General features: G+C 35.1%; 1 protein-coding gene across 2 annotated transcripts in view; it reads right to left on the bottom strand.

The window, feature by feature from the left end:
* Window positions 1–27932, bottom strand: part of MICU3 (mitochondrial calcium uptake family member 3) — a 57770-nt gene that overhangs the window by 3742 nt on the left and 26096 nt on the right. Inside the window, exons 7-14 of one of the 2 annotated variants that reach the window (XM_049835673.1) lie at window positions 25079–25150; window positions 23870–23908; window positions 20299–20394; window positions 15111–15211; window positions 13150–13321; window positions 8516–8624; window positions 7378–7535; window positions 4288–4362 (exon numbers count right to left, since the gene is read on the bottom strand). In XM_049835673.1, coding sequence (XP_049691630.1) covers window positions 4294–4362; window positions 7378–7535; window positions 8516–8624; window positions 13150–13321; window positions 15111–15211; window positions 20299–20394; window positions 23870–23908; window positions 25079–25150 — 816 coding nt within the window. In that variant the 3' untranslated portion in view covers window positions 4288–4293. The remainder of the gene's footprint in view (window positions 1–4287; window positions 4363–7377; window positions 7536–8515; window positions 8625–13149; window positions 13322–15110; window positions 15212–20298; window positions 20395–23869; window positions 23909–25078; window positions 25151–27932) is intronic. The other variant, XM_049835684.1, reaches the window with a different exon arrangement.

Consider the following 27932-nt stretch of genomic DNA (forward strand, 5'->3'; position numbering starts at 1 on the left):
GTGTACCAAATTCACAGAAAGAGCATTTTGTCCACATAGTCTGCAATGCTTTCACGTTTCACCGGAACATTTTCCTCCCATGGTATCCAGGTATGTTTTTAAGGTTCTAGTCAGGTTTAGGATCAAAAGTTTGGGTTCTCTAACTTCCAGTTACTTTTGTAATATGAGTAAGTAATCCATGCTTCAGTCTTTCATGTCTTTCTTAAAATGAAACGTCCTTCCTCAATCAGTCCCAAGACACTGGTTTCAGCTATTAACTATTACTTCCTAAAAACCTTCAATCAGAAAATTAGAAACCCCACAAAATTCAGAACAGCTAGAAAACAGTTCTTTTAATGAAAAATCTTAAGATTTTAAAGACATTACGGGGACATACAACTTAATTTCTAGGTTTACAATTGTGACACACAGTATTTATTTTCAATACTTTAGCAGTGAACAAAATTGGAATTATAGCTTAGATATCTATTACAGTTACTGAACACACAAGTAGTTTAGCCAACAGTACTTTCAGATGGACTCAAATCCCTCCTGAAGTTGGCCTCTAGCATCCTTCTTCGGAAATGAACTCTGAAAGGGTTTTGCTAGAAATTTCCTAGATAACCCTTCGATAAGGCATTCAAAGCAGAGCTCTCCTTCAGCTCTGTTCGGCAGCTCCCTACTAACATGTTTTTTCTGTTCTCCCTACAGTACATGCAAAGGAGTACCTGCTGATGCCGAGTCAGGCTGTGCGCCCTGCAGGGAGAGCAATGCAGAAACTCAAGCTCTCCAAGAACATTGCCAGCTGTTTGGACCACACAGAGCTTCTACAGTTGTTCCCCAAGGAGAGATTTTAATTATTTATTATAAGGGTATAACATTCTTTACACTGTTAAGTAAATTGCATTAGTGCAATTCAGAGATATGTAATGTACAGCACAATGTGCTGTTTATCCCTTTTCAGGGTGCAGATTCAAAGTATGGTATAATCTATGGTACGTATGCCAAGTATCTTAATCTCTTTCATGAGAGTTCTACGCTTACCACAGAAAGTATATCAAAGCACAGACAATGATCTGTGCATTTATATTTGGAACAAAGTAGAATTAAGAGTTATTGTATCGCACCTAACTTTGGGATGTAACTGCAGCAGATTTTTGTACTTTGCATACATCTATCTGTTTTTTTGTACATCAGACTGAAATTGAATTACCCAATTGAAATTGTTCAATTTCAAATCTCCAATGATTCTGTCTTTATTATCCTTTTAATTTATAAGATAATAGAAAATAATTTTTAGAATAACGTAAATTCACTTTCACTCTACACTGTACAGCAAAGACAGAATTAGTTCCGTTCTCCTCCACAGTAACTAACTCCAAATCACTTCACATGTATTTCAGCTAAAGTTTCCATTCCCATTAACTGACACTTGCAACAAACTTAATAAATATTTACAATAAATTGGAAGAAATACTGCAAGTTAAGTAACACGTTGCACAAAAAGGAACTCAGAATAGCTAACAACTAGATATGTTACCGTAATTCATCACAAAAGACAAGGAGTAGTTGCTCAAGTAAAGAGCAGTAGCTGATGAATGTGTCTGCAGGCAAGAGGGAATTTTACATATTTGAGGTTTACACTGCATTCTTGAGTGCGCAGGGAACAGTTATCTGAAACAGACCTACACAGGCAAGCTTAGGTACCAGAAGCATTCTTATAGCATCCAGGAGCTCTAGTGGGGAAAAGGAGCAGGGTAAATAATCAGCAACCTCTACACTATGTTAGTGAGGCTGCACTGGGCCAGGTCAGTGCACTGAGAACTAACCTGGTTTCTGTGTCTGTCTCCCAGTGCATAGTGTAGACATACTATTATTTAACTTTAAAATGTTTTTCTTGAGAATGACTTTATACAGAGTGAACAAAATCTCCCTTTATAAATCTCCACTGTATATTTTTCTTCCAGTTTACTCCATCTCAAAAGAAGAAGGAAGTAATTTATTGCCTGAATTCAGATCTCTGTCAAGGTGTCGATGTATGTAAATTTGATGCTTTTACCACAGTCTCTTTTTGTCACCAAGCTAATTTTATTAGGCTTGATGATTAGATATTGGATTCTTTTGTGTCCCTGCATTTTGTTCCACTTGGTCACATAGCCTTCACTGAAATTACTAGGAAAGCAGCATGACTGTATAGCATTTTGATATTTTCCTGTAGGAGCTGTTCCGTATCTTGAAAAGTTTACAGTTTAAACAATACTGGATATGCAACTACACTGTAGGTTGTGGCAGAATTAGTAGAGACAAAAAGACAAAGTACTCCTAAGAATGATTTTTAAAAAGACATGGGAAAAGAAGAAAGTAAGTTTTGAGAGTCAAAAGTTTCAAAGAGATGAAGTTACATAAAATTACTCTAAAGCCATGAATTTCCTCTTATGTGACTGATGAGTTGGATTACTAAAATGTTGGTTTAACTATTTTGTTAGTCATTTACACTTCCCAGTACACAGTCCCACTTCCTAGAAACCAGATGCTTTGTTTGTTAAGATCAAATTTCCTTTTCTGTTCCTCACATATTAGTACAAAGCTTTGGTATTTGGGTTATACTCATAAAGAAGAAGTATAATTTTTAAAATGTTAATAGTTAATCAAAATAATAAAGAAATAATCCTATGAAGAGTGTATGCAGATCAAACAGAACCTGTCTTCTTTCTAGGAGGACAAATTGGCTACATAAGCCTAGACGTGCCCCAAGCCATCTTCACTGATGAATTTAAAAGAACCAGCCTGTTCAAAAGATGTGACACTTCACTGAAAAAAAGAAAATGGCATGAAGAGTCCCAAAGAACAGAGTTTGGAGTACATGACATGCTGTGCCATTGGAACAGGTCAACAGTTTAGATATATTCCCTCTCTCTTACGTATCTTGCACAGGGGTCCACAAAAGGAAAACATCAGTGGGACTGGTGAGCCAGTGGGCTACCAGTCTAAGTGGACCCCACCTCTCATCCTTACAGACTTAGCTTTTCCACTGTGCTGGAAGCCAGCCATCACCCCAGATAAACAGGATCCAAGAAACTTGCAGTGTACCTACACTCCTCCGTTTCCTGCCATGCTGTTTCAGAGTTAGGGAAGAAAGATTTAAACCAGAGGCCCAGCATGCTCAGTGGCATACATGTGCTTAGAGAGGCATACGATAGGAAAGGGGATGATTCAGAAGGTCAGATGCCAATATGCTGATGTATGGAGGCATCTGAAGATAGTTATTAGACAAGAAATCTCAGCTTAATATTACGCCTCAGAATTAAAAACAGCAGGGGAACGACAGTCGAACTCTCCTGGCTCAGGAGCACATGAGATGTGCTGGCTACTCCACGGGGTCCACTCACAGCAGACCACTGGCTATGAGGCCTTGTTTGTCATGACGTATGTCTTTCTGCTCCTCCCCACTGCCAAGTAATACATCTGCAACCTACGTTAGCTGTTAGCAGTCTTCGTAGCAATTACTGTGAAGTCTATAAATATAAACAGGAAAAAAGTGCTGGCACCAAAATCTTAAAATGAAAAGGAGAAAACTCTTGCTTTATGTAAGAAGAGAAATGTCTGCTAACACATTTCTGCTGTGTCCACCATGCGACAGTTTCAAAATATGGCTCCAGAATATCCACACCACAGTTTTTACACTGAACTCCACAGTACAATCTAATTGTAAGAATGAATATTCATGTGGTGGAAATACAGAAGCAGGCATGGTGGTCACGTGTGGGCACAGTGCTTATTTTTGAAAATTGCTGGTACAGCATTAATAGTGCCAAAACCACATTATTGTTTTCAAAAGCATAACTATAAATCAAAGTAGGATCAAGTTACTAACAGTCTCTCAGAAAGAAAAATTGCCTTTGCAATCTTCATTGGTAAATACTTATTAGCTACAGTTATCTGAGAAATTAGTGAAAAGTGGTCACAGGACAGACAGAAAACAGCAACAGAAACTATGAAAGAATACTTTTCTCTATTCCAAACATAGCACAAAATTGCAGCTGGCTTACAAAACAGTGACAGCGTGAGTCAGTCATTGTCAACTTCAGAATAAAGTTCCATTGCTTCAGTCAAAAACACAGCATGATGCTTTGAGCTACTATGTTGCTTACAGTCAAAAACACAGCGTGATGCTTTGAGCTACTACATTGCTTACAGTCAGATAACCTATTCCTGAATTTTGAAACAGGAAACATAGCAGCGACAGTTTAACATTCAGCCATTCCTGCAAGCATGCCAGCACACTCAGACTGGGCGGCTAACACATACCGTCATTTATCTGCTATAGAGTTCCTTCCTCACGCAGGATTTGAAAGTAGTATACCTCTGTATAGGTTTGTAGCCCTGTGGAGCAGAAGATGGAGAAGTGCACAGATGCAGACAACATGTGAAGGCAGCCAGAGGTAAGCATAAGACAACGGTATCATGAAAATACAAAAAAATGGCTTTAAGTGACAAATAGCTGAAGATACAGTATAGTATGTGCTAGGTAAAATGTTTATCATTTGGTCATTAAGTTCCAAATCTTTCAGTTTAAAATGGAATTTATAAAGAAAGGGAATCTTCTTATATATTTTTAAATAATAATAAAAAAGAAATAACTATTTTAAACCAAACAGCAAGAAAAAATAAAGCTTTTCATGTCTGCACATTTTAATAAGTTTATGGCAATACTCTGACTGACCACTTGATGGCAGCTTAATATACTAGTTTGTTTCAAACTACTAAAACCAGAAAAGGTTTCAGATTATAATACTATATTCCAGAAAGAGAGAAATTTCAGTTGATAAACTTTTTAAGACATTTACTCTTCCCAAAACATATCTAAAATATATGTTAAAATGAATATTTATTATGTTCCTACAAAGGGTAGTACCTGACCTTCCTCAAGTTTACGGCTAAGCTTTTAAATAAGACAAAGCTGGTAGGTACTAGCTGACCTTTCAGAACTCCAGTTTCATTGGACTTGTGTAACTCTTTGCTCTTCAATATGTTTGCTTTAGTGAGACTATATAACTACAAAATGCCCTTTTCTAAAATACATGGTCCTAGTACCAAGCTCTGTGATGCCCTCAAGATTGTTCTGGGCAAACATTTCAGTGAAACAACTTTTTAAAAAGTTGAATTACTAAGTATAAGATGTTAATTGTAAAATCATACTTCAAATCATAGGCCTATTTTAAACTGTTATTTTTAGGTGGTTTTAGAGTGATAATCAGAGACTACATTGATTTGGGCAGACATTAATTGTAGGATACTTAACATTAAAATCAGGCATTTACACTTTATAAACAGGTTCAAATTGCTCATGGCAAAAATTTCCATGTTGCTACAAAATACTGCATAAGCAAAAGCTATAATGTTCTTTTATGTGTATAATGGAAATGACCAAATCTTAATATGAATTCGAAACAGTTATTAACAAATAAAAGGTTAGTGATTTGTTAGTTTTGATTTAGCACAAGACAACATTTGAGCCCTCCACATTGTAGGAGCAAGAGGGTAAACTTTTACTTGTTCTGACCACACTAAATACTGTTAAACTTTTAATGAACAAAAAATAGGAAGCAATTAGTGACACTTTCCGCCAATTTGTTCTGGGCAAAACGTTCTTATGTGTTTTCTTCTTTTAATTCTAAACCAAGACTGGGAGGTGGCGGGGGGATATGTTTAGCAAATTTTTTCCAGAGTTTTTACTGCTACCCACTCCTGGAAAAATTGGGTTTGTGTGACACTTATGAAAACTTACTGGAAATTGTAATTCCTAAATTTGGTACTATAATTCTCTTGGAATACTATTGATTAGTGAAGAGAATGCATTTTTCTGAATAGTCTAACAAGTCTGTATGTAAGCATGTCTGAATATAACTGAATTTTAGGACCAAATAATGATCATCTCCTATGCAATCCAGATATCTCATACCTAATTAAAAATAGACATATCATTTATAAAAGACGGTGCTATTCTTCAGAACATCCTTGGCTATTCTTTATAGTTCTTTTACAGTCTACTGGAATATTTTATAGTGGCCTAGGCAAAAGAAAGATACACGTGTAAGACTGAATAGTAGTGGATTATATAGATTCTTAAGGATTATATGTGATTTTTGTCATGCATTTTGTGAAATAAAAACATGTAGTACATTTACAAGAATTACTTCATGAGCAGACTGTTTTCTGGTTAAATTAACATACACTGCACACTTACAATTAGTAAACAATTAAAACATATAGCTGAACATCTTGAAACAGTTACAAAACAATCATCATTCCCACACCATAATAAAAGGCATTGAGGACCAACAAGGAAATAAGTTTGTTACAAATACACTGGTTGTTATCCACATTTTACATTTGATCATAATATTACAAAAATAACAAGTAAACTATTAGACTCAACACCACTTCACAGAAAGTTCTAAAATTATATTTAGGAAGCTAACTAAAAATTACTAAAATTGTATTACAGAAATAACATACTGAAATGTGAATTTAGGAACCATAATACAGTTCAAGATTTATGTCTAAGGGATTAGGTTGTCAGGAAAAACACCATTTTACATTTAGTTAAAAATGTTAACACCTGTCATATGAAGAGAAAAATGTGACTTATTAATAAAACTCTAAATAAATTTTTTTCTGCTACTATAAAATTCCCCTGTACTACACAGAACCTGAAGAGGGCAGCAAGGCCTATATATTCACCTAAAAGGCAAAGCATGATTTACAAGCTTGTTCTCAATGAAAATTTTCTTTAAGTAATTTTCTGTCCTCTAGCTTCTTGTAATTTAATATATTAGCTACAGGGTTAAATTATCAAAAGCAACTTTGAACTAGAATATAGCATTGTTCAGCACCACTTCACTAATTCTTTATTTGAAAATTAAAACTATCTTCTGCTGCAACTGTTTCCACCAGTCATTATCAACACTTGGTATTTTAAATTATGTTTTAGAAGAGCCAACAGTTGACCTTTAACTAAACTGCCCAAGTTTGAGAGAGACAAACTCTCTTTTCCCCGCAAAAAACCCAGACATAATTGCTATCCTTGTTAAAATTCTTAATGCCAATTTATCAATCCCATAATACAGAAGAATGACAGTATGCAGAAGATTTCTCATCTCCAAGTTGTTTGTGTACTATAAAGGTACACTATGTCCTCTATGTATTGCCTTCTAATAAAAAAATAAAGAATTTAAGAAGGAATTTATCTTACAGACTACTTCAGGATTTCTATAAAACATACATCTTTAAACATGTGCACTGTTGGTTTGCAACCTACCGGTGCTACAGGTGCTGAAGTAAGTAGTGGTAAGTAGTAAAGTCAACTAAGATAACTATAAAAATTAGAATCCTTACCCTAAACCCTCGATTGAGTCTGTCTTTCATAATGCCAATAAATTCTTTATAACTCAACTGGTCATCTCTGTCAACATCAAAAATCTTGAACACTGTGTTCACCAAATGTGGTGAAAGCTTCACACCTGTGGCTACATACACAGCACGTTTGAATTCATCTGTACAAAGAGAACATCAGAAGAAAAAACCCAAACCATTAATCCTACTTTGTGGACAACATATTATGAAATACAAGTAAACTTTTAACTTGAGTTTTCACACTTAAACACTCAAAAAATAAGAAAAGGTGAAAATTAGGATGGAATTTCACAGTTCTAAACCAAGTAGTTCTCAACTGATACAAAATGATACTGCTTAATTGGTATCAATTATTTTACACAAAAGATAACAGTCGATACGCCATCCTATATGCAATAACAAAATTAGAAAATCATATTATAATTAAACCTATGTTACATATATACTGATGGCATCTACCTAATTGACACAAAACCGAACCTAAGCAGCAGCGTGCAGAGAAAACAGTATACCCTTTTAGTAAGGCCACATGAGGTAGGACTATGCTGGTGTTACTATGTCAGACCCCATGAAGATGCTACTTGAGGAGAGCATGCAAGTCTGACCACTTCACATATTGTTCACCTTGCACTCCCCAAGCATCTCAGCTGTTGTATTAAGGATTTTAGTCAGTACATACCTGCCTAGTTCTTTCAGCACCCACTTACTGATTTGTTCAAAAATCTGTCTAATCCCTTTTTGGACCTTCTGACACTGTTTCCTTCTACAACCTTCGTATAAGGCCAGATTCCAGACGCCCACTGTGTAAAGAAATGCTTCTGTTTGCTTTAAACTGATCTCTTATTGATGTCATCAAGTGCCTCTTAACTCTTGTATTGTAGGATTTGATGACCAACTATTCTGCATTCAGCTTATACACCACTTAAATGACTTTGTAAAGCTTTACCGTATTTCTTACGATATGACTGAGCCTTCTCCTCTCAAAGCTGGAGTCCTAGCCTTTTTAGCCTTTTACCTGAGACATTAAAACTACAAACTAGGAATTACAAAACATTTTTGTATTTTTGTCAACAGTTCTGTATCTTTATCAACAGATTTTTATAAAAATACAAATACTTACCTTGACCTATGGAACGACTTGCAAAATTATACATTTGCATTGCGATTGCAAAGTCTTCTAGGTTGTTCAAGAATTGGAAAAATGATCTAAACTCATCAAATGTGATACCCTAAAAAATGGAAGAACAATAAGCACCATAAGAATTATCAGTAGTGATGACAACTGAATAAGTAAACCTTGCAGTTACATATGTCTACTTCATTTAAGAATAGATACTACACCCACTGAAAAAAAATAGAGATTTGTACTGAAAGTCAATAACGTAAAGAACTGGAGTCTCCTGAAAATGCAAGATGTCTTTCCTCTTTGCCACTGCAATGGATAGCAATTCTCACCCAAAAAGCAGTCAAAAATATTGTTCCATTGCTTAAGGCAATCTTTAAGAATTCCAGGATTATTATGATACAACAACTGAGAATAAAAATCTAGGTTTGTATGAATATTGAAGTATGTTTACTACAGAAAACCTGCAAACTGCTATTATATGTAAGAGTGTATGCTCACATAAATACATTGAATGAATTCATAAATACTTATTATCTAACTTAAGCTCTGTACTTTTAAGGTGAATTTTTTACATATCCAGATTTAGACACCAAAGTCTCTTCAGCTGATACTCCAAGCAATAACTATTGCAGGGTTTGTCCAGGTTTTTAAAAAGTCTTTTGTATTTGGCCAGACTTCAGAATATCTTCTGTGAAAGTTTCTCTGAAATTGCTGCTGTTAAACGAGCTTATTTTTTCTTTCCTTATATTTATTCTGCTTTTCTTTCAGCTACAAATCCAAAGACCCAATAAACTACCTCTAAATCAATTTTGAAAGAGGCCTTAAACAGAAAGTTTGCATTAAGCAAGGACCATTGCCTATCTCTCATTCGCCATAGCCTGCCAGCCATTCTGAACATGAGATGGCATTTTTCAAACCTTGATCTCCCTGGCCTCCTTTAACTATCACTCCTGGCTATTCTGTCTGCTTTTATCCTTTTATCCTATTTCACTAATTCTCTCTGAAAATAAACCTGAAGACAACAGAAAGACCTGTGAGCCTTTCTATTCAAACTAAATTCTTGACCTATGTCTCTCCTCAAAGATATACATAGTCATTATGGTATGGTGGAACACAGAAAACATACTGAAGTAGGTTTGTGGCAGAGGAGAAAATGACAGAAATTGGGCGTAAACCCCTATGAGACAGCAAGTGTGGTAACTGTGGAGAGCAACATAATATTGTTAAAATTAAAGACTTCAATAGGCCTCTACCCTCTTGAGATTTAAACCATTGCTTAAGTGATCCTACCAAAGTTCTACTAAGATTTATAAACAGTTTGACCGGAGAGCTTGACCCATCTCCATCATGAATTCCTTTTCTCAACAAGCATATTTTTGTTCTCTGTTTCATCCTTTGCAATTGGGAGGAAACTCTCACAGACACAAGCAGAACCACCTCCTTATTCTCCTTTAAATTTTAATCTTAAAAGCTTTATTTACTAATACTAACCAATTCTGTCTTCTTGTTTCATTGCATTTGGCATCTAATAGTTTATGTCCAAGTTCCTTTTCTTGCACTCTGTTTAGACTGAAAACTCTCTGAGACTGGAATAATTTTGTTACATATTTGTGAACTACCTACATTAGTGAAACTTCAGTCCCCAGCTAGGACCCTCAGGTACTATGGCAAAATAGCAATAATCGAATATGGCCTTCAAAGTCTTGAGCTGACATTTTTACGTTCACAACAATTTTTAAAAAAACCCTTAATTTGTACCAGTTTGTCTGTAAAGATTCTGAATGTGGGACACTGTAAGAGCTCAGGCTACTGTAAAAATCCTGGCTCTTTCCATGTAACTAGACAGGAGATGATCAGTCTAGATGGAAAGTAGCCCTTGTGTAGGAAAGGCTGAGAGCCACTGGTTTACAAACCAGCCTTTTTGCAGCTTTTGTGTTTCTAGTAGTGATGAAAACTGCTGCCATGAGTTGACACTGGAGATGAAGCAGGGAGATAAAGGAGTCACACCTGCAGTCCATGGCTAAACTGTACATACTCCACAACATTTTAGCAATGAGAAAAATATCTGGCTTCATTTAAGAGTTCTACAATTTCTGCTGAAATCATTTGCAATCATACATGTTTATTTCCTCTCAAGAAGAAACGGCAAAGGACACAAAAGAGGCAGAAAGGCAGGCAAAATGACACTCAAAAGAGAGTTGGGCATACAGCACTCTACTGTCTCTCTCCCTTCCTACGACTGTATTTTGTTCAACTGGTAACTGTAACAACATTTCGTATTTGCCATATGTTTTGCATTTTGACATAGGAAGTTATCTACATGTAGATACCCCAGAATCTTCCTACTGGAAACTATTTATTTCCTATGTAAAAGGAAGCTAACTTTTTAATTTATTTGGACAGATTATATTTTATTACAGCAAAGAAAACTGTTATATTAATGCACCAGTGCTGTTAAAAATGCATAGACTTTCTTTAGGAGCTGATATTTGTAGTGGTTCAAGATGCCAGCTTAAATGAATCACTGCTTGGCATATGGTCAGTAAAAGGGGGAAAACATCCTGTGAGCAGGCAGCATGCCAGCTGAACATTTTAACATGACTACAGTACACCAAATGATCATCATGTTGCTTTAGAGGCTTCTACATAAAGGACCCTGAAAGATTAACATTGCCAACTGTGAGAGTAGCTGCCTATTTACAGGCTAGACTAATTTTTCTTCTAAATAGAATCCTCTGATTTGTAATAGTATTGCAGCGTACCACTGTAATAAAATAGAGTACATTTTATAATTTTCAAATTATGATTTTATTACAGGTGTAAAAGTGCAAACATATGAAAAATGCCTCCATGGCAATAAGAAGCAAAATCTCATTCTCAAAACCCTGTGGCCAGCACAAGAGATGTCACAGGGATTTACTTTTTCCACTGTACTGACAGCACATTTGCCAAGCCAGTGATATGGAGCTATGGAAAATGGCAATGTCTTGTCTTACTTAACAGAGGTATAGCACATGATATACAGATACATGGCACAGTTCAAGTGCCAGGAAGTTCCTAGAATGCAGCATAAGCAAACCTCTGAGTGACACAGCTTTCTATGTGGAAGTTTTCCTTAGCTGATGGTCCCACCAGAGATCAAGAAGAGGAAACTACTATGGAAGACTTGCTATCAGAACAGTGGCATAGGAACACTTGGAGACAAACTTCAAAGAATACTTCCTTGTGTTTAAAAGAAAGTGTATATATATTTACTTAATCAACTTCACCTTTGCCATTCAAAGAAGTACTTCTCTATAACTATGACTGTTGTTATTTTTCAGTTACCCAAGTGATACTTACATCATTGTTATACAAGCCCCAAAGTGACTTTTTTTTTCGTATTTCCATATACATGGAAATCTTGATTTCACCCTAAACAAAAAACAGCTGGGAAGCATGCAAAAAGAGCTTTATACCATTTCTGTTGCGCTGTCTTGGCTTTGAATATTGAAAGCTGTGCAGACCTTTTAGAGCAGTTAGAACTGAGTACTTCAGTGACTAGACCAGGAATTCAGAAAGGGTTGGTGAGCAGGAACTCTGATCCCAATCTTACTGCTTCATCTTACACCTAATCTGGTGCAAAAGAGACAGCCCTGCTTTCCCTTTCCACTCCCCAGCTATATTTATCTCTCAGTGGACCTAACTGCTGTACGACCACAGGAAGAATCAGATAATCTAGGTATTGCAACAGAAAACTGATAATTTTTGGAGTGTGTTTCTATCAGGTCAGCTGACTGATCTTACTCTGTAGGCTGAAATTACAATGTAGTTTCTCAAATAATAAAAACCCCCAACCTGTCCAAACTGATTTACTACTTTTCTTCACAAGCTCTGCTGTCAATTCTATTAAAATATATAGCTATTGAAAGAGTTAGATGTCTAGGTCAGATTAATCTGATCTCCTTCTGTAAACACAAACAGAAGGATCGTATCCAAAACATCCCTTATTTGAAGGGCTACTTTTAACATTATCCTTTTGATTACCATTGATGCATAGTTGCCACTATATTTGTCTCAGATACACTTCTGACGACACATTTGTTGTTAAACAAATGAAGGACTATCTACCTCATGACCTTTACTATTTTGATTATCTTTTCTATCTCTTCAACCGTTAATAAGAACCACATACCCATCAATAATTATATACAAGCGATCCATCATTAAGATTGTAAAACAACTAGATACAGGGTGTCAATGTTATTTCTGAAGAGGCACTATTCCAGTGGCAGTGCAAAAGAAAAGTAAGAAAGAAAAGTTTTTTAATGTCTCATTGCTAGAAAATTGTTCTTGTTCAAGTCTTACATTTTTTGCTGTTTAAACTTTCATGTAATACAAAGCTTTGTTATCTAAACTTCAAAAATATTACTAGCTAAATCCTATAGAACATATGTGCTATTTACTCTTCTACTTTTTATTTAGCAAGTAATCTGAAAAACATGAGACACAAAGCTTATGATCAGAATAAAATCCTGGTGCTAATTAATTCAGTAACAGAATTTCATTCAGTCCAACAAGGCTGTTTTCATCTTGATGACACTGGGACTGGATGCTGTGGCCCACTGCTGTTCTAGCAAAACAATTACCTTTTCTTCAGGAATCCTGCAGCGCATGTTTTCCAGGTAACTTGATGTATTTTCCACATTTGTATACCTCAAAAGAATATGGGCAAAGTCTTCCTCACTGATGGTGTTCATCCCATTAGAGTAGGAAAGGAATTCTATCTCTAGAACCTCAGTTTGTAGGTTATCCATAAATCTAAAGCACAAACATAAATATGAATAGCAATACTTTATATTTCTACTATGCATGTCTTTTAAAGACTTGTAGAATATAAAGCCAAATAGCGTTATATAAAGTAGATCCCTTTTCATAGCTCTGATGGTAAATCCCTTATCTATGCTGACATATTTTCTAATCAGTACAACAATCTTAACTCAAAGATGAAGTGGTTTAGTAAGGATTAAAATTACTTAATACTTACACTTCTAATTTACTTCTAGTTTGTGTTTGCTTAATTTTCTTCTTCAGTGGGTCACTGATCTTTATTTTTATATGCTACAATGAAAATTCCATCATGGTACTAAATGAACTCCCAAAATTTATTCCCCAAATACTTACAGATTGCAATTAAACCTTACCTTTCTATCAAGCAAAGTATGATGAGCTCTTGCAGCCCTCCAATCTAAACGTTTTCTTTTTTTAATACTTCACTATTCTTATGATATTCCTATAAACTCTCCCCAACTTAACAACATATTTAGTATATTCTGGACACCAAAACTGGATAAAGTATAAAAACAGCTACATATAAAAAGGAAATGCAACTTCCCTGATTCTGCTTGATGTCCTAGTTACACAACCAAGGATGAAATTAGCTTTCTAGTCACAGTACTGCACTGGGAGCTCCTGTTCATCTGACTGTCAGTCAACCACAACCTGTTACACTTCCCTGTTACAGGTTCCCAACAGTTCCCATCCTGTAGACACTGTCTGCAACGCTCCTTCCTAATAAATAACTTGACTTCTAAGAACTGTGAGGAGCTCAAATCAAAAGGATGTCTAGGCAAAAGTATAAGTGCAAGGCAAACATACAATAGCACTTCTCTCACCAGTCCATAGTTTAATGATTTTTTGAGCTGGTAAAGTAGTGTTGAATAAAACTTGATGGATCCCTCTTTCATGAATATGTCTACTATGTTGTGACCTCTTTAGCATTCACAACATCTTACAGCAATAGATGGACATTTTAACTAGATGCCTTTTGAAAAAGTAACTTCTTTTCTGGTTCTTGTTTTGAACTCACATCAGGATTTCACTTGGTGACACAGTTTGTGTATTACGTGCAATAATGAATACTTTTCATGACATACATAATTTGAAGGCAAAATATTTTGCAAACATCTGATTGATTAGAATGCACAGTTAAGTGATAACTATAAAGACAATAGGTGTTGGGAGTATTTACTGAGGAAACAATAACCAAATACTATATCTCTTTCAATCGCACAGAAAAATACAGTTTTATAGCTCTGTTTTTATGCCACTTTCCCTATATTTTTAAATTCTATTTTAATTGGCATAATAATTAAGCCAATAGCTTCCACTATGCTTTCACTTTTTCCTAAAGAAGGTTGTTCTAAGGTGCCTACACAATATCTTCAGAAAAATCTTTACATTTAAATATGTCCCTAAGAGCAGAGATGCACAAAAAACAAACGGGGGTGGGGGTGGTGATGTATAGATTCAAAACCAAGAAAAACGCTCCTACATACCAATAAGGACAGGGTTGGGGTATAACCTCTCCACCCCAAACCAACGATGCACAGAAGTGCTAACAAAATTTGGAAATGCAGCAGGATTAGTACAGAACTTCTTATTGTTGGTCCACTTATTATTTTGCTTTTTGTATATATAACACACACAAAGGGCATATAAAATTTATATACATGTCTGTATAAACTATGTATATAGTCATATAATACAGATTAATTACAACAAGCAGACAAGTATTTTTTTACAAGGAATTAATAAAATTGAGACTCACCTATAAAAATCTTCAAAGTTCAATTCAGCTTTTCCTTTCTTGCCAAAAAAATGTACAAGCAGTGTAGTATCTGACAGTGAACTTGAAATATCATCGGCACGCTTAAACATTAGAATAAAAAAAATTAAAGGCCATGATTGGATCAGTTACAGAAGTATAATCTGAGAATGCCTGTCCTCACAATACACCTTTCTATTAAAAGAGTTTGTATTTTATGTTTACAGTCTTAAAAAAGACTTTAGTATTAAAATCCATTAAATTAATTTAGTCATGCAATTTTCACACAAAATAGCATTAGGCTGTTAATTGCATTTAGTAGAAAACACTTAACACAATACAATATAATGGAAGCTGCAATGAAGAGGGAAAAAGCATGAAAAATAAAACCAGAAACTCTTGAGAAAAAAAAATATGTTCTAGTCAGTTGAGGTAAACTATAAAAATAACTCCCTTAGTACACAATCTCCTTTCCCTTCTACTATGCAACTACAAAGAAATTAAAGGGCATTACTTCATATACTCTTATTTTATACCTTAAAATTATTAAGTATGGGATTTTATTCCAAAACCACTCACATAAGTCAGGTGTACTTTATATGATTCTTTTCTACAAGTAGCAAATGACTACAGTTTAAATTTTGTTGCCCAAATATACTTAAAACAACAGACTTGTAAGAAATTTTGAAGTTTGACTCATTCTCTTAAGAATGTTTCTCATCTACCAAGTATGTGGTCTCTGCATCAGACAGGAATCTTTGAACATGTACTAATACTTTTTCCTTAATAAATAGTTATCAACTTTGAAGGCACAGAATTAGAATAGTAAAACCAACTATTTTTGACCATGTGTAATAGCAAGAGTTGCAAATAGGAAGACACGCATATAAAGAGAAGTAACTATCATCAGTGTATAAACAGAATTAACTATCATCTATGTATAGTGATTGTGCAACATTCCACTTTACTACATATTAGTTATCTTTAACTGTTGTGTATATGCATTGATTTTACCTTTTTTACAAAGAAACTCTTGATACACTGAAGAGCTAGAAAAATAATTCAGTAATATAAGACTCTTAAATAAGCCGTAGTATTCCACCATGGCAATGTCCTTCTGGCATTAACATGCATCTGCCAACATTTGAAATTCAAAAATTAATATATTTAGTCTCTTTGCTGCACCTGCCTAGGGAGAACCTTCTGTCCAAGCTCTCATTTTTCTTACAAGAAAAGCAAAGAGTGGGAGCCAGTAGTCTCTGCTCTTCCCAGGCAAGCTACCACCCATCAGCAACACCATATTTTTGTGAAAGTGTGCTTGCCGACTCTACTGTTGAAGTACAAAACAGAATACACAGTAGAGAAACCTGTAAGTATTTGGGAGATTAACAGTACTAATTTATCACCATAATGATAGATTATAAACCTATGGGATTTACTATAAGTATAGAAAACTGTTTATACAGATCTATAAAGGTCTGCATATACAAACCTGCAAGCTTCACTCAAGAGTCCTTTAAGTCTGACTTTATTTCATAACTGAAGAGGCTATAAATTTATAACAGAAGGAGAAACTCTAAATGAAGCAACTAGGAAGAAATTTTGAACAGTATGCAGTAGTTCGACATCATGTACCATGAAAAACCATTTCATATCTATATTCTCTGAAATACACCATATTAATTTCAAATTTACATACTGATGCGTAAAAAATGTAAAATGCATTATCCATTAAGAGCATTTATGTATCAACAACAAGGAAAAACATGAGGCAGTAACAACACAAATCCTTTCCTTTCAACATCCAAGAACTAAAGATATGAGAGAGACTTTTCTGTACTTTAGTATATTAGGATTGTCAAGATTGTATTTCAAGTACTCCAGCTTCCTGTTTATTCTCATATTCTTCTCCAGGGAGAAATAAGATGACATAGTGTATATATAGCTAGGGAGATATTTCATGTCCTTCAATTAAGACAGCTCTGCTCTTCAAGTGAGCAAACTAATTCAGAAAAGTAATCGCTATTTGTCTTTTAATATTGTTATCCTCCACTACAGGACACAATATACTGAAATGCAGATACCCTGATTTCTTATGTCTTTTAAGCAATTAAATCCCTAAGCACATTCAATTTCCCTCAAGTACACTGGAAAGATATCAAATGTTAAATTACAGCCTTTCATCTTGCAAAAACGTTTCAAAACCTTGGACTTAGGTTGCATCCACCCATATCTAAAGAACCATTTTAAAAAAATACAATCTGTAAGTCTTTTCACTATTCCCATTTGGTCAGCCTCAGTAAATGAAAAAAACCCAAACAAAAACCTCACTACAGAAACTCAACCCAGTCTGCTTCTCTGCAGAATTGCAGGCAACTGAAAACTATTCCCATGCTCCTTCTGCATTGATAGGATTAAATAAATTCTCTCTCTTAAGGGGTAAGGATAAAAACAAAAGCCTTTATAATTTAAAACTATTTATTGTTCATAATAGAATGAATTTTGTATTTTAGATCAGTGAAAATGAAATGACCACACCTGTTTCCATATATATGAACACAAGCCTCTATTTTGATCTAATATATATTGCAGTCATTTAAATGAGAATAAACCTCTACACTAACTGTAATACAGATACAGGTAAAGTGACAAACAGGAGACACAAGTGTTTCAGTCACCTTATTGGCTTGCTGCATAATGGCATCATCTTTTCTCCTCAATTTTCTAACCTGAAGAGCAGTAAATCTATTTTTTATATATATTCAGCAAAATTAATTTCAAGCTTTTGATTGCAGAGGGTTGACTAAAAGTAAGTTACACTCATGAGCAATGGTCCACTCGTAGCAACATATTCTGAGAATGAAGTATGTATATTATGCTTTGAATCAATAAGAGCTTTCTTACTGCAAGTCCTTGATTTTTCAATAGTGATAACAAATCTACTGATTTCCAGCTTCATTTAGTAATTCAAGAATAAAACACAAACTGAATTCAGTGATAACTGGCATATTCCAAGAGGATGGTGTAGTTGCTAAATTACAAATAGCAGAAAGACTACTGTACACTGCCCTAGAAAGAAACTGGATGTGATGAATAACTTCCTCCTCCCCCCCCCCCCCCCCCCCCCCCAAAGAGACCGTAAATTGATTCCCACACCAACCAACCTTATTTACTTTCCTTTTCAACTTACACAAGGCCTTCTCAAAAGGCTATGAAACAACACAGACACCAGTGTTGCCTAACTTTATGCCACTTACTTAGTACACATGGCTATAATATTATGCAGATGTGAGAGTACCTAGGAGAGATAAGAATATGGATGAAAGCCAGCTGGCTCAAACTTAATCCAAGCAAGATAAAGATGATTATGTTGAGAAGTGGGAAAAGGTCAGTGGAGCAAATGCAGGACATGATTTTTCTTTATAAAATGATTTACAAGTGAGCAGAGATATTTTTTATACATTTTACAGAAAATTTAAATCAATGTTTAGTTTAGCTGCTGTTAAACTTCAATTACATTTGTAGTTACAGATATTAGTCTGAGGCATCAGAAGTAAAAAACCTCTCTCTCTTCAAATTAAAGGTGTGAAAAGATTACTAAATTTAAGTCCACCTACACTTGGGACTGAATTTATGCCAGCTAACTGTAGATTAAGATGACAGTCAATTCAGAAAACTCAGTTCCCCAAGCTCTTTAAACAGTCAATGAAAAGAGTGGCCCTCTCTCCCCTCTATGTCTCCCTTAGCTGACTAGAAAAGAACACTGATGTTCTGGGTTTTAAAATTTGGTGGAATAATAAGGGCTAATAACTGGACTAATCGTTCAGGGGCTCATCAATTTAAAAGCAAGCAACGAAAGGCTGGGTATACTGCTTTATTGCAAGATTACTATGAACATATTATTACTATGAATATTGCTATAAATATTGGTATAAAACTCAATTGTGTAACACTACATTTTGGTTTGTTCAAAGGCAAATGAACTCAAGCTGAGAGAGGTACAGAGAAGGCCTACTTGATACCTGAAATGTACGTTCTACCTTAAGAGAAAAATCAAAGACCTGGTGGTGTTTAGTCTATGGTAATTAAAACTGAGGGCTATGACAGTGTTTATAAACAGAACCATGAATAAAAGATTAACACTAAAGAAGAAAAAGCCCTATGAAAATTAAGGGACAACAGACTGGTATAAAGGGACTATGAGTAAATTTAGCCTGGAAATTAGAAAAAGTCCATCCAAGTCCTCAGGTTATTCAATACCTTCTGCAGAGGAACAGCAGGGACCAAACACTAATTACTTTTAATATGGAGCACACATTGCTTATGAAGCAACACAAAAGATTGTTTTACCCTGGAGGTCTGTTTCAGTTCCTTGTTCTTTTCTCATTATGATCCTGCTTATGAAGCATGGGACTTGAGACCAGAGTCAGTGGGGAGCTGCTGTATGTCCTTTAATGCCACAACCAGCAGAGCAATCACCCTCGCTGTATGGGGCACAGAAAAGCCTAAATGATCTAGTTTTCTGACCATCTTAAATGATCAATACAAATAAATGTCCTAATTATCTAAAAGCAGACCATGAAACAAGAATCTTATTAGAATTTAAAGCACTATGGAAATTAATTTGACAGCTCAGTGATATTGCTAGTCCTCCATAATGATCATGTAACATTAAAAAAGATTGACTAATGTTTTGGTTACCTTAAAACATTCCTGGTTTCATCCAACAATTAGAACAATCTTTGTGTGATACTGTTTTTCTGAAGATAAGCTCTGATAACATACATAAAAAGCACATTAAGGACCTAAAGATTGAAAGCTTAAAGGGCGGCAACTCTCATTAAAGTTGTCATATCACTGGACCAAGCCTAAATGACAAAGTTTTCCTGAATTATTCTCTGTGAAGTATTGTCACTATTAGTGTTAGAAAATGCTTCTTATAGTAAGGACTGAGGAGGATTTGATCTTCCAACTCTTTCAAAAAGTAACTTTGCTTTCACTTGGAAATAACAACTTTCAATTAACGCACTGCATGGTACCAAATCTATTTCATCTGAGAACTTTCAGGTTTAAAAAGAAAAGTAATCAAATGAAGAGAAGAAACAAAGTGCATAAAATAGGAAAATAATCAGAACAGAAATAAATAAAATAGCATTCTGTTTATGGACCAGGGACAGAGGTTGTCTTATACCTCTGCAAGGTCCGAAAAGAGGGCTTGGCTTGTGCTACGTCTCAAAGTATCCCAATAGCTTCTGGGGACAAGGTCCTCTCCTTCTGTTTTAAGAACCTGCAGAAATTTCAAGAAGCACAATTGTTTGAAAACCAAAGAACAATAAAACAACCGCTTACAGACTTTAAAATCTTTTCCAACTGATCTTCAAAAGCATGGCTTGATTCTTTTGCTTCTACACAGGGAAATTTCTACCCAGTTACATGACACTTTGTAAATGAAAGGAACACTAGTCTGTTACAGCTGTTTGCTTATTACCTGTAACTTAGCTGTGCCAAAAGTATCACCAGACTCCACTTTCCCAAACAAAATAAATTAGGGAAAGCGTAAAGTGAAAATACTTACCAAAAGTACATGTGAAAATATCCATCTAAACTCAGTATTTTGCTGTTGTTTTCCCTAACGATTTTGTTTTGCCAAAAAAATATTAATTTATATACTTTAGAAATTTGTCTTCTCATTGGTCAAAATATAAATATCACCATACAACTAGTTATATGAAATTAATTCCATCCAATAATCAGGATGACATCCTTGCACCAATAAAGAAATGCAAAAAACAAGCCAAGCCTAATAAGTCCAACTTCAACTGTTAACATATCTATCAAGAAAACACTATGCAGATCTGATGATCAAACTTACCTTGTTTAAACAGAAAGTAAGTGTTTAATCTCTCCAAGGAAAATACGCTTACCTTTTTGCTCTGAAATGTTTCATTTTTGGAAGCCTGAAAAATCTTCCCTTATTAAAACAGGCCTTCCTTTATCTTGCAGTTAGTCTTGGAATATCTATGCAATACATTTCATTTTTTTTTTCCCTCCAATTACAGAATCATAGAATCATTTATGTTGGAAAAGACCTTTAAGATCATCAAGTCCAACTGTAAACCAACGCTTGTCTTCAAACAAAAAAGACTGTGCCAGACATCTTACTACTGGGGAAAAAAACCCCAACCAAATAGAATAGAATAGAATAAAATAATTAAGTTTGGAAAAGACCTCTAAGATCATCAAGTCCAAATCTAGAGGAGGTGATCTTAAGGACAGCAGAAGTCTATTTGAACTTGCTTAGGGTTACTGCAACTGAATGAATTTTCCTCTTTCTCTCCACAAGTTAATCTAAACTAAGTCTCCTACTTCCATGGCTCCCCACTCATGTCCATCTGGGCAGGCAAGAGGAAGGCAGTGAGTTTGATCTTCCAACTACAAATGAAAACCATTATTTTTTTGACTCAGCACATAATGTTTGTTCTCTTAGAAGATTTACGCTGCAGTGTGAGTGTAAAACCACATTGTTATTATAAAGAATAGTGTAGAGTTGAAGGTTTATTGTCTCTATGTATTCTACATTATGTCAACACGTTATATGTACTGCTTCTATATTGCATACTTCCTCCACTAACCAATTCAACTCAGCTCTTTCAGTAAGTTGTCATCAGAGAAACATGACAAACTACCAGGAATTATACCCATGCTTAATGTATATTATACTTTTGTTTCCTTTTTGAAAAATTCTGGTTTTATCTTTCTCTTATTATGGAGTAACAGTTCCTGTGTCATGGCCACAGTATTCTCATACGTAACTCCACTCAGTCCTAAATTGCTAAACTTAAACAATTTTGTTTACTTCAGTGTGTACAGGATTAGGTCCTTAGCAGTTTCTTTTACACTTACTTATCCCTTTGACGTTTACTGGGTCATGCAAATGAACAACACCTCATTCTTTTATGCATACAATTATGTAATTATCTATTTCAAGTATTCACTGAATTTGTTCTCTTAGGGGAGATTTACTTTAGCCAATGGAATTAGTACTTCTGGGCGTGAACATTTTATTTTCTTTACATGCATCTCATCATAGTTATCATGTTCTGGTTGGCATTTGGCTAGTGAAAGCACTCATGCAATACATGCTGAACTAGCCACAACACACAACTGCAGTATGCACCGGAACATGACTTGAAAGAATTAACCTATGCAAATGAAAATACAAACATATTTAACCCATTTTAAATGTCACTGTATGCACTCTATGGCTCATAGACCTTGACGCTTCTCAAAAAATCAGAAATGTTTTGAAGGATGAAGTGAGGAGAAGGGCCCAACACAGCACTTTGGACTATCCCAGACATTTTAGGGGTGGATCTCCTTGGTCTTGAGTATCTTCAACTCCCCAGGACATCAAGGGAAACTCAAAAGGCTGCTACACGTTTCAGTAGGAGAAATAGAAACCCGAAGCATCAGTTTTCTGGGCTGGGGGATTTGTCGGTTACTGTGAATTCCTACACATCCGAGTCTCCTTTGTGCGGAGATCTCCAGTCAGGTAGCAGGAGAGCAGAAAAGGATGCTGCACACCTGGGTATCATCTTGCTAAAGAGTTTGGATGTGGCTGGAGTCTAGAAGGAGATTTTTTTACTAAAGCTGAGAATTATTATATGAGTAGGAAAGCCTAACTATTTTGGTTTCAATTTAAAATAGGAGGCTGCACAGGAATATGGCAACCACTGTACAGCACCTTTCACTGCAGTAAAGCCTGATCTAAAATCCATTGAATCATAAAGCCTCACATTTCCCACTACATTATTCTCACAACATTGCAGCATCTACGTCATGTCACTGCACCTTTTCATTCAACAGACTTCCTTCCTGCAGATTACCCAAATTGCATGTGCTGACTTCACAGGTAATAAATCTGTGCATTCCTGTGAATGATTACATAAAAAAAACAGACTTTAAAACTGGAATTTCACTAGCTATCTAATTCTTGTAGGTTCCCTCCCCTCACAATAATCATACAAATCCAAGTTTAATTCTTCTAGTTTAACATCAAATCAATCTTTTTTTACAACAGTTTTACTTCTGCAGTGATCCAAAAATTAACCAGGTTATGATGAAGACATTAAAAACTCCAGAACATCTCTCTCTTGCTGACTCTCTCTCCAACTCCTCAAAAATGATCGAAAATAAGTTTACTGTCACCTAAATAATACAGTGACTATTTTCTGTAAAATCCTATTCTAGTTCAGCACTGAAAGTTCTTATTTATTTGTTCTGTTAAGTGAAGCACAAAAACATAAAAGCTATCTTCTGGTTTCTTTTTTAGGGGGGCAGGGTGGGGTGGAAACAAAGAGGTGAAGGATCCTTTAGACTAATTATTACTTCACATTATACACAAGGAGACAAGACAGACCCGGATAAAATGACTCATGCAGGATGACTTGATTTACATACATTACTTAAAAACAAGTCTGTGATTTATTAAGATATATTTTGTCCTTTTCCTTAAAAATATTGTTTCCTTCATCTTATATAAATAGAGAGCGCAACCTTTCCTCCTGGTATGCTTGCCTGTTTCAGAATCCATGCAACAAGCATGCTCAATCTTTTATGCAAGTAAAGATTCATCACATTTTTACTGATTAGCACAAGTAATTTAGTTGATGAAAAATATAAATATAGTAACTTTTCTTATAGCATATTATCTCACCTCACTGGTGAAGACTACATAAATTGAAAATAATTAGAGTACATACACTGTTAGTAGAAGTATGATATCCATAAAGTTGAAGACGCTGACATACAGCCAAGTATCACATGTCAGAATGAAGCCAAAAGGAGGGGAAGGAAAAAAAAACAAAAAAACAACAACAAAATAGGTTAATACAAGCAAAACTTTATTTTACATATTATTAGGTTTTTTTGATTGGTTTTAAAATGACAGTGAAGAAAAAATGGCTTATCTTCAATCTCATTCTTCAAATTTTCAAAAGAGAAATACAGAGTTGCAGAGATTACTCTCAGGAGAAATGTTCCATTTTGCAATCTTTACTTTTTCCAAAAGCTCTCCTTTGGGTGTAAGTTTCCTTTGTTCAGAATAAACAGTGTGTGAGAGATTCAACAATTGACCTACAGTTTTGAAAAGTTGAGAAGGATAGGTCTCTCTGGGTGGGAAGAAAAGATCCCTTTTTATACTCAGGGAAGGTTTAAAAAGTATTAATGCTTGAAATTCAAACTTCCTATGGTTTCAGGGACAAAGATCTCAGATCAAACATCTATGGTCCCAAAAGGATAATGGACACTATGAGAAGCTTTGCATATATGTCAAAACGTTTCTTACAATAAGGAATTTTTGCCATAAATCTGCAAACTGCAAATGAAGATGTTTTTTTCTGCTGTGCGCTTGACAGAAACTTGTCCCTGATTTTTATTTGTCCAACAGTAAAATAAGTTCCTGCTGCTGCTGCCATCCTCCAGACAAACCACCACAGACTTGTCTATTTCTGACTTACCTTTCTTATGCACATAAGAAATGCAAATTTGACGTAAGAATAAGTATGCAATATTCCATAAAAAAATGTATTCAGATAATATAAACAACTAAAAACATTTTGCATTGGTCATAACAACTATTTAATTAAAAAAATTAAACCTGAATATTAAATCTAAGTTCACTTGTAACATTTCATCAGCTATTTTAAAACTATTAGTTAATAACAAGCATCAGGATCAGTATGTCTACATGAATAGCTTCAGTTAGTTATGAAAGCAGGAGTATAAACTGCAGTTTAGGCTAAATATTGCTTTTTTTCTATACATAAAGTTATGCACATTCTTTTAATGACATGAATCTATTGTTTAAAAAAACCCTGAAAGTGATTACTGAAATATATACAGGCACAACTTTGTCCTACATCAAAGAAAACCAACTAACTACCAGCTGCAACTATTCTTATTTTACTTACCAGCATTGCACGTTTTTCTTCATCTCCTTTTCTTTCTCTCTTCTCATTTTTTTTCCTGAAAATCTCTTGTAGCTAAAAACCAAACCATATTGTTCTTACTTAGTTTTCGGGCTATTTCACATGCTTAAAAATCATTCATTGTAAGCAACACTGCAAACAGTATCAAAATGTAGGTCTTTACTAAAATATCAGTGTTTCGTTGACGCTTTATTGTTCATATTCATGCCTTCATGTTGCTTCTGTGACCTTAACCACCACACAGAAAGTAAAAAGGAAATACTTTTTCCACAAAGTAAGGCTAATGATTCTATTTGGGAGCACAATACTAAGAACATCCTATTTAGCGATACATTTTAGTCAATCCAGCCTATACAAAAAGGGGGAGTTCCAGCCTTTTTCACCACCTCTAGGCACATCCTTTCTTGTTGGGTACTAATTAGTATCTGTGTGGCTATGTAGTCAGATGGATCAATCTTTTTTTACATATTGTTAGTTTCCAGCCACATCAGTTCTCAGTCCTGCTGGCACAAGGGAGGGGTGGAAACACCTGGTGGGGGTGAAACATTCCCCTTCAGCAGCAACAAACTACTACTCCAGAGTAATTTATCAAGTACCCTTTTTTTTCAAGTCTGATCAAAGAATACCTTCAGGTCTTGTAAGATACCCTTTCACAGCTTTCTCTACATTAAGAGCTTTAAACATGACTTCTGAGAAAACCTCAGATACAAGATTTAAAACATATAGATTCTTGAGCATATTTATTTTTTGAAATTATAAAGTCTTCAGAGTAAGAACTGGTCTGTACTTATCTTTCTTTGTAAGAATCTGTTTTATTTAGATATTTTAATTTATAGTAATACTTTTTAATAGTCCTAAATCATTAGAAAAAGGTGTCACAATGTTTACTCTTCACAGCAAGAGAGAGTAATATTAACTATGATGCCATCTGTATCTCTATCAGTGAACTTCAGCTTTTCAAAAATTGCACGTGAAAATATTGTACTGCCACTTGTAGCATTTGCTAATCTCGAAGTGGGCTGGAAAAAAGAATAAACACTGTGGCTGACGAATTTGTCCTATCTAGAAGATGGCATTTTCAGAACCAAACATCATGGCATACAGACACAATTGTGGCAGTCACTTCAAAGACCCCATTTTACCTACCAGAAGTCTGATAAAAACCTGATACTGTAATGATATGCACACAGAGTTCCGCAGGGATTGGAATGTGAAAGATAAAGTGTGTGAGATAAATTTTGGAAGCAAATTTTCCAAATTTAATTTCAGAATACCATATTTCAGAGAAGGCGGATGACTAAGACAAAGGGATCAGCAAGCTCTACTGCAGGGCTATGACAACACTGAAATAAATTAATACAGTGTTTAGCAATTAAATAGCAAATGCATTTATAAATAACATTTTATGAATTTCCAAAATTGACTACTGTGTTCTGGGATTGCCTATAAGGCAAATACGGACCAAAATATTGTGTGTGTCACTGTATCTATTTTTGAGTATGAGATCAATTTACAAACCTTGGTATGTTTTTTCCAATTTTTTGGAAACCTGCAGGCACAAATTACTGTAACCTATGGTGACAAGGGAAGAGTCATGATAGGACATTTACTTAGAGGGCCTAGAGTATTACACAGTTTGCAACCCAAAACTGTGGAAAGAAGAAAGGTAAATGAACAGAGAGAATTAGAAAGAAAATACCTTGTGAAAAGTGAATTGACAAGCCATCAAGTAGGAGAGAAGAGTGGCAGTAATTGAAAAACCAAAAAAGATCAGTAAAAAGCAATGCATCCTTGGATGTATATCCCCTGCCACAGAGGCAAAGGGAGTAGGGTTCTGTTGCATTCATTATTAAAGCACTTGCTAAACTTCTGGAAATGGATCTTTTGTTCAGAAGGAGTGCTATAGGATACCAGGGAGTAGAAAAGTGAATGCAAAAAGGTCTAGGAGTACTTTCATAGGAACATTGTTTGAAACAGGATAATGAGACTGACTGCTGAAAGCAGCAAAAACAAGATCTCCTGTAACAAGGCAACACAATCCTTCTGTTCCCTGACCTCACCCCTATGACATAAGCAAAGAAGAAAGCATAAACACGATGGAATTAGTTTACAAAAACACTAAAGCTGTTATCAGAAAAATTAAGTATTTTTCAACTCTTCACTACACGTACTCTTCAAGAATCACATAACAAGTGAACCCTACACCAATCTCTTCAAAGCCTCTTTATTTGCAAAACTGAACAGTATTAACTATACTTCCAATTTTATGATAGCTGACTGTAATCAATGGAGAAGTATTTTGCAAATGCTGGATATAGTTCAAATGGTAACACTTACAGTCTCCTGCTTCCAGACACACAGGAGATGATGCATACCCAAGCAAGGTGAGTGCAGATGCCAAATGTATATTCTGGGGCCAGCTCCATCACAGCTGCAGCATCACTGAATCAACTTTTATTTTTATATTTACTTTTATTTACATAAACATTATCTATCTGCCTATCTATCTATTTTAGACTTTCTCACTTCAGATCTAACATTCTGACTGATGGGTTTTGATCTAATTTTTGAAGTGTCACTGACACAGTAATCGAGCAGACTTACAGTCAGGTTTAATCTATAAAAATTTGTTAAATACAGTAATAGGCAGACAGCAGTATATCTAGTGTTTGAAAATTCTCCTTTCTTTCTTCCATCCACCAAGTCTGGTAACAGAAAAAGAATAAGAAGAAATTTTTATCAAGGACCATGACAGAACAAATAAAAAGCAGGAGGTAAAGAGGACTACAAAAGCATAGTTAGAAAGAAAGATGCAATATTCATAGTTAAACGTTGT

The sequence above is a fragment of the Accipiter gentilis genome, chromosome 3 (assembly GCF_929443795.1).
Source record: "Accipiter gentilis chromosome 3, bAccGen1.1, whole genome shotgun sequence".
In the NCBI taxonomy this organism is placed as follows: Eukaryota; Metazoa; Chordata; class Aves; order Accipitriformes; family Accipitridae; genus Astur; species Astur gentilis.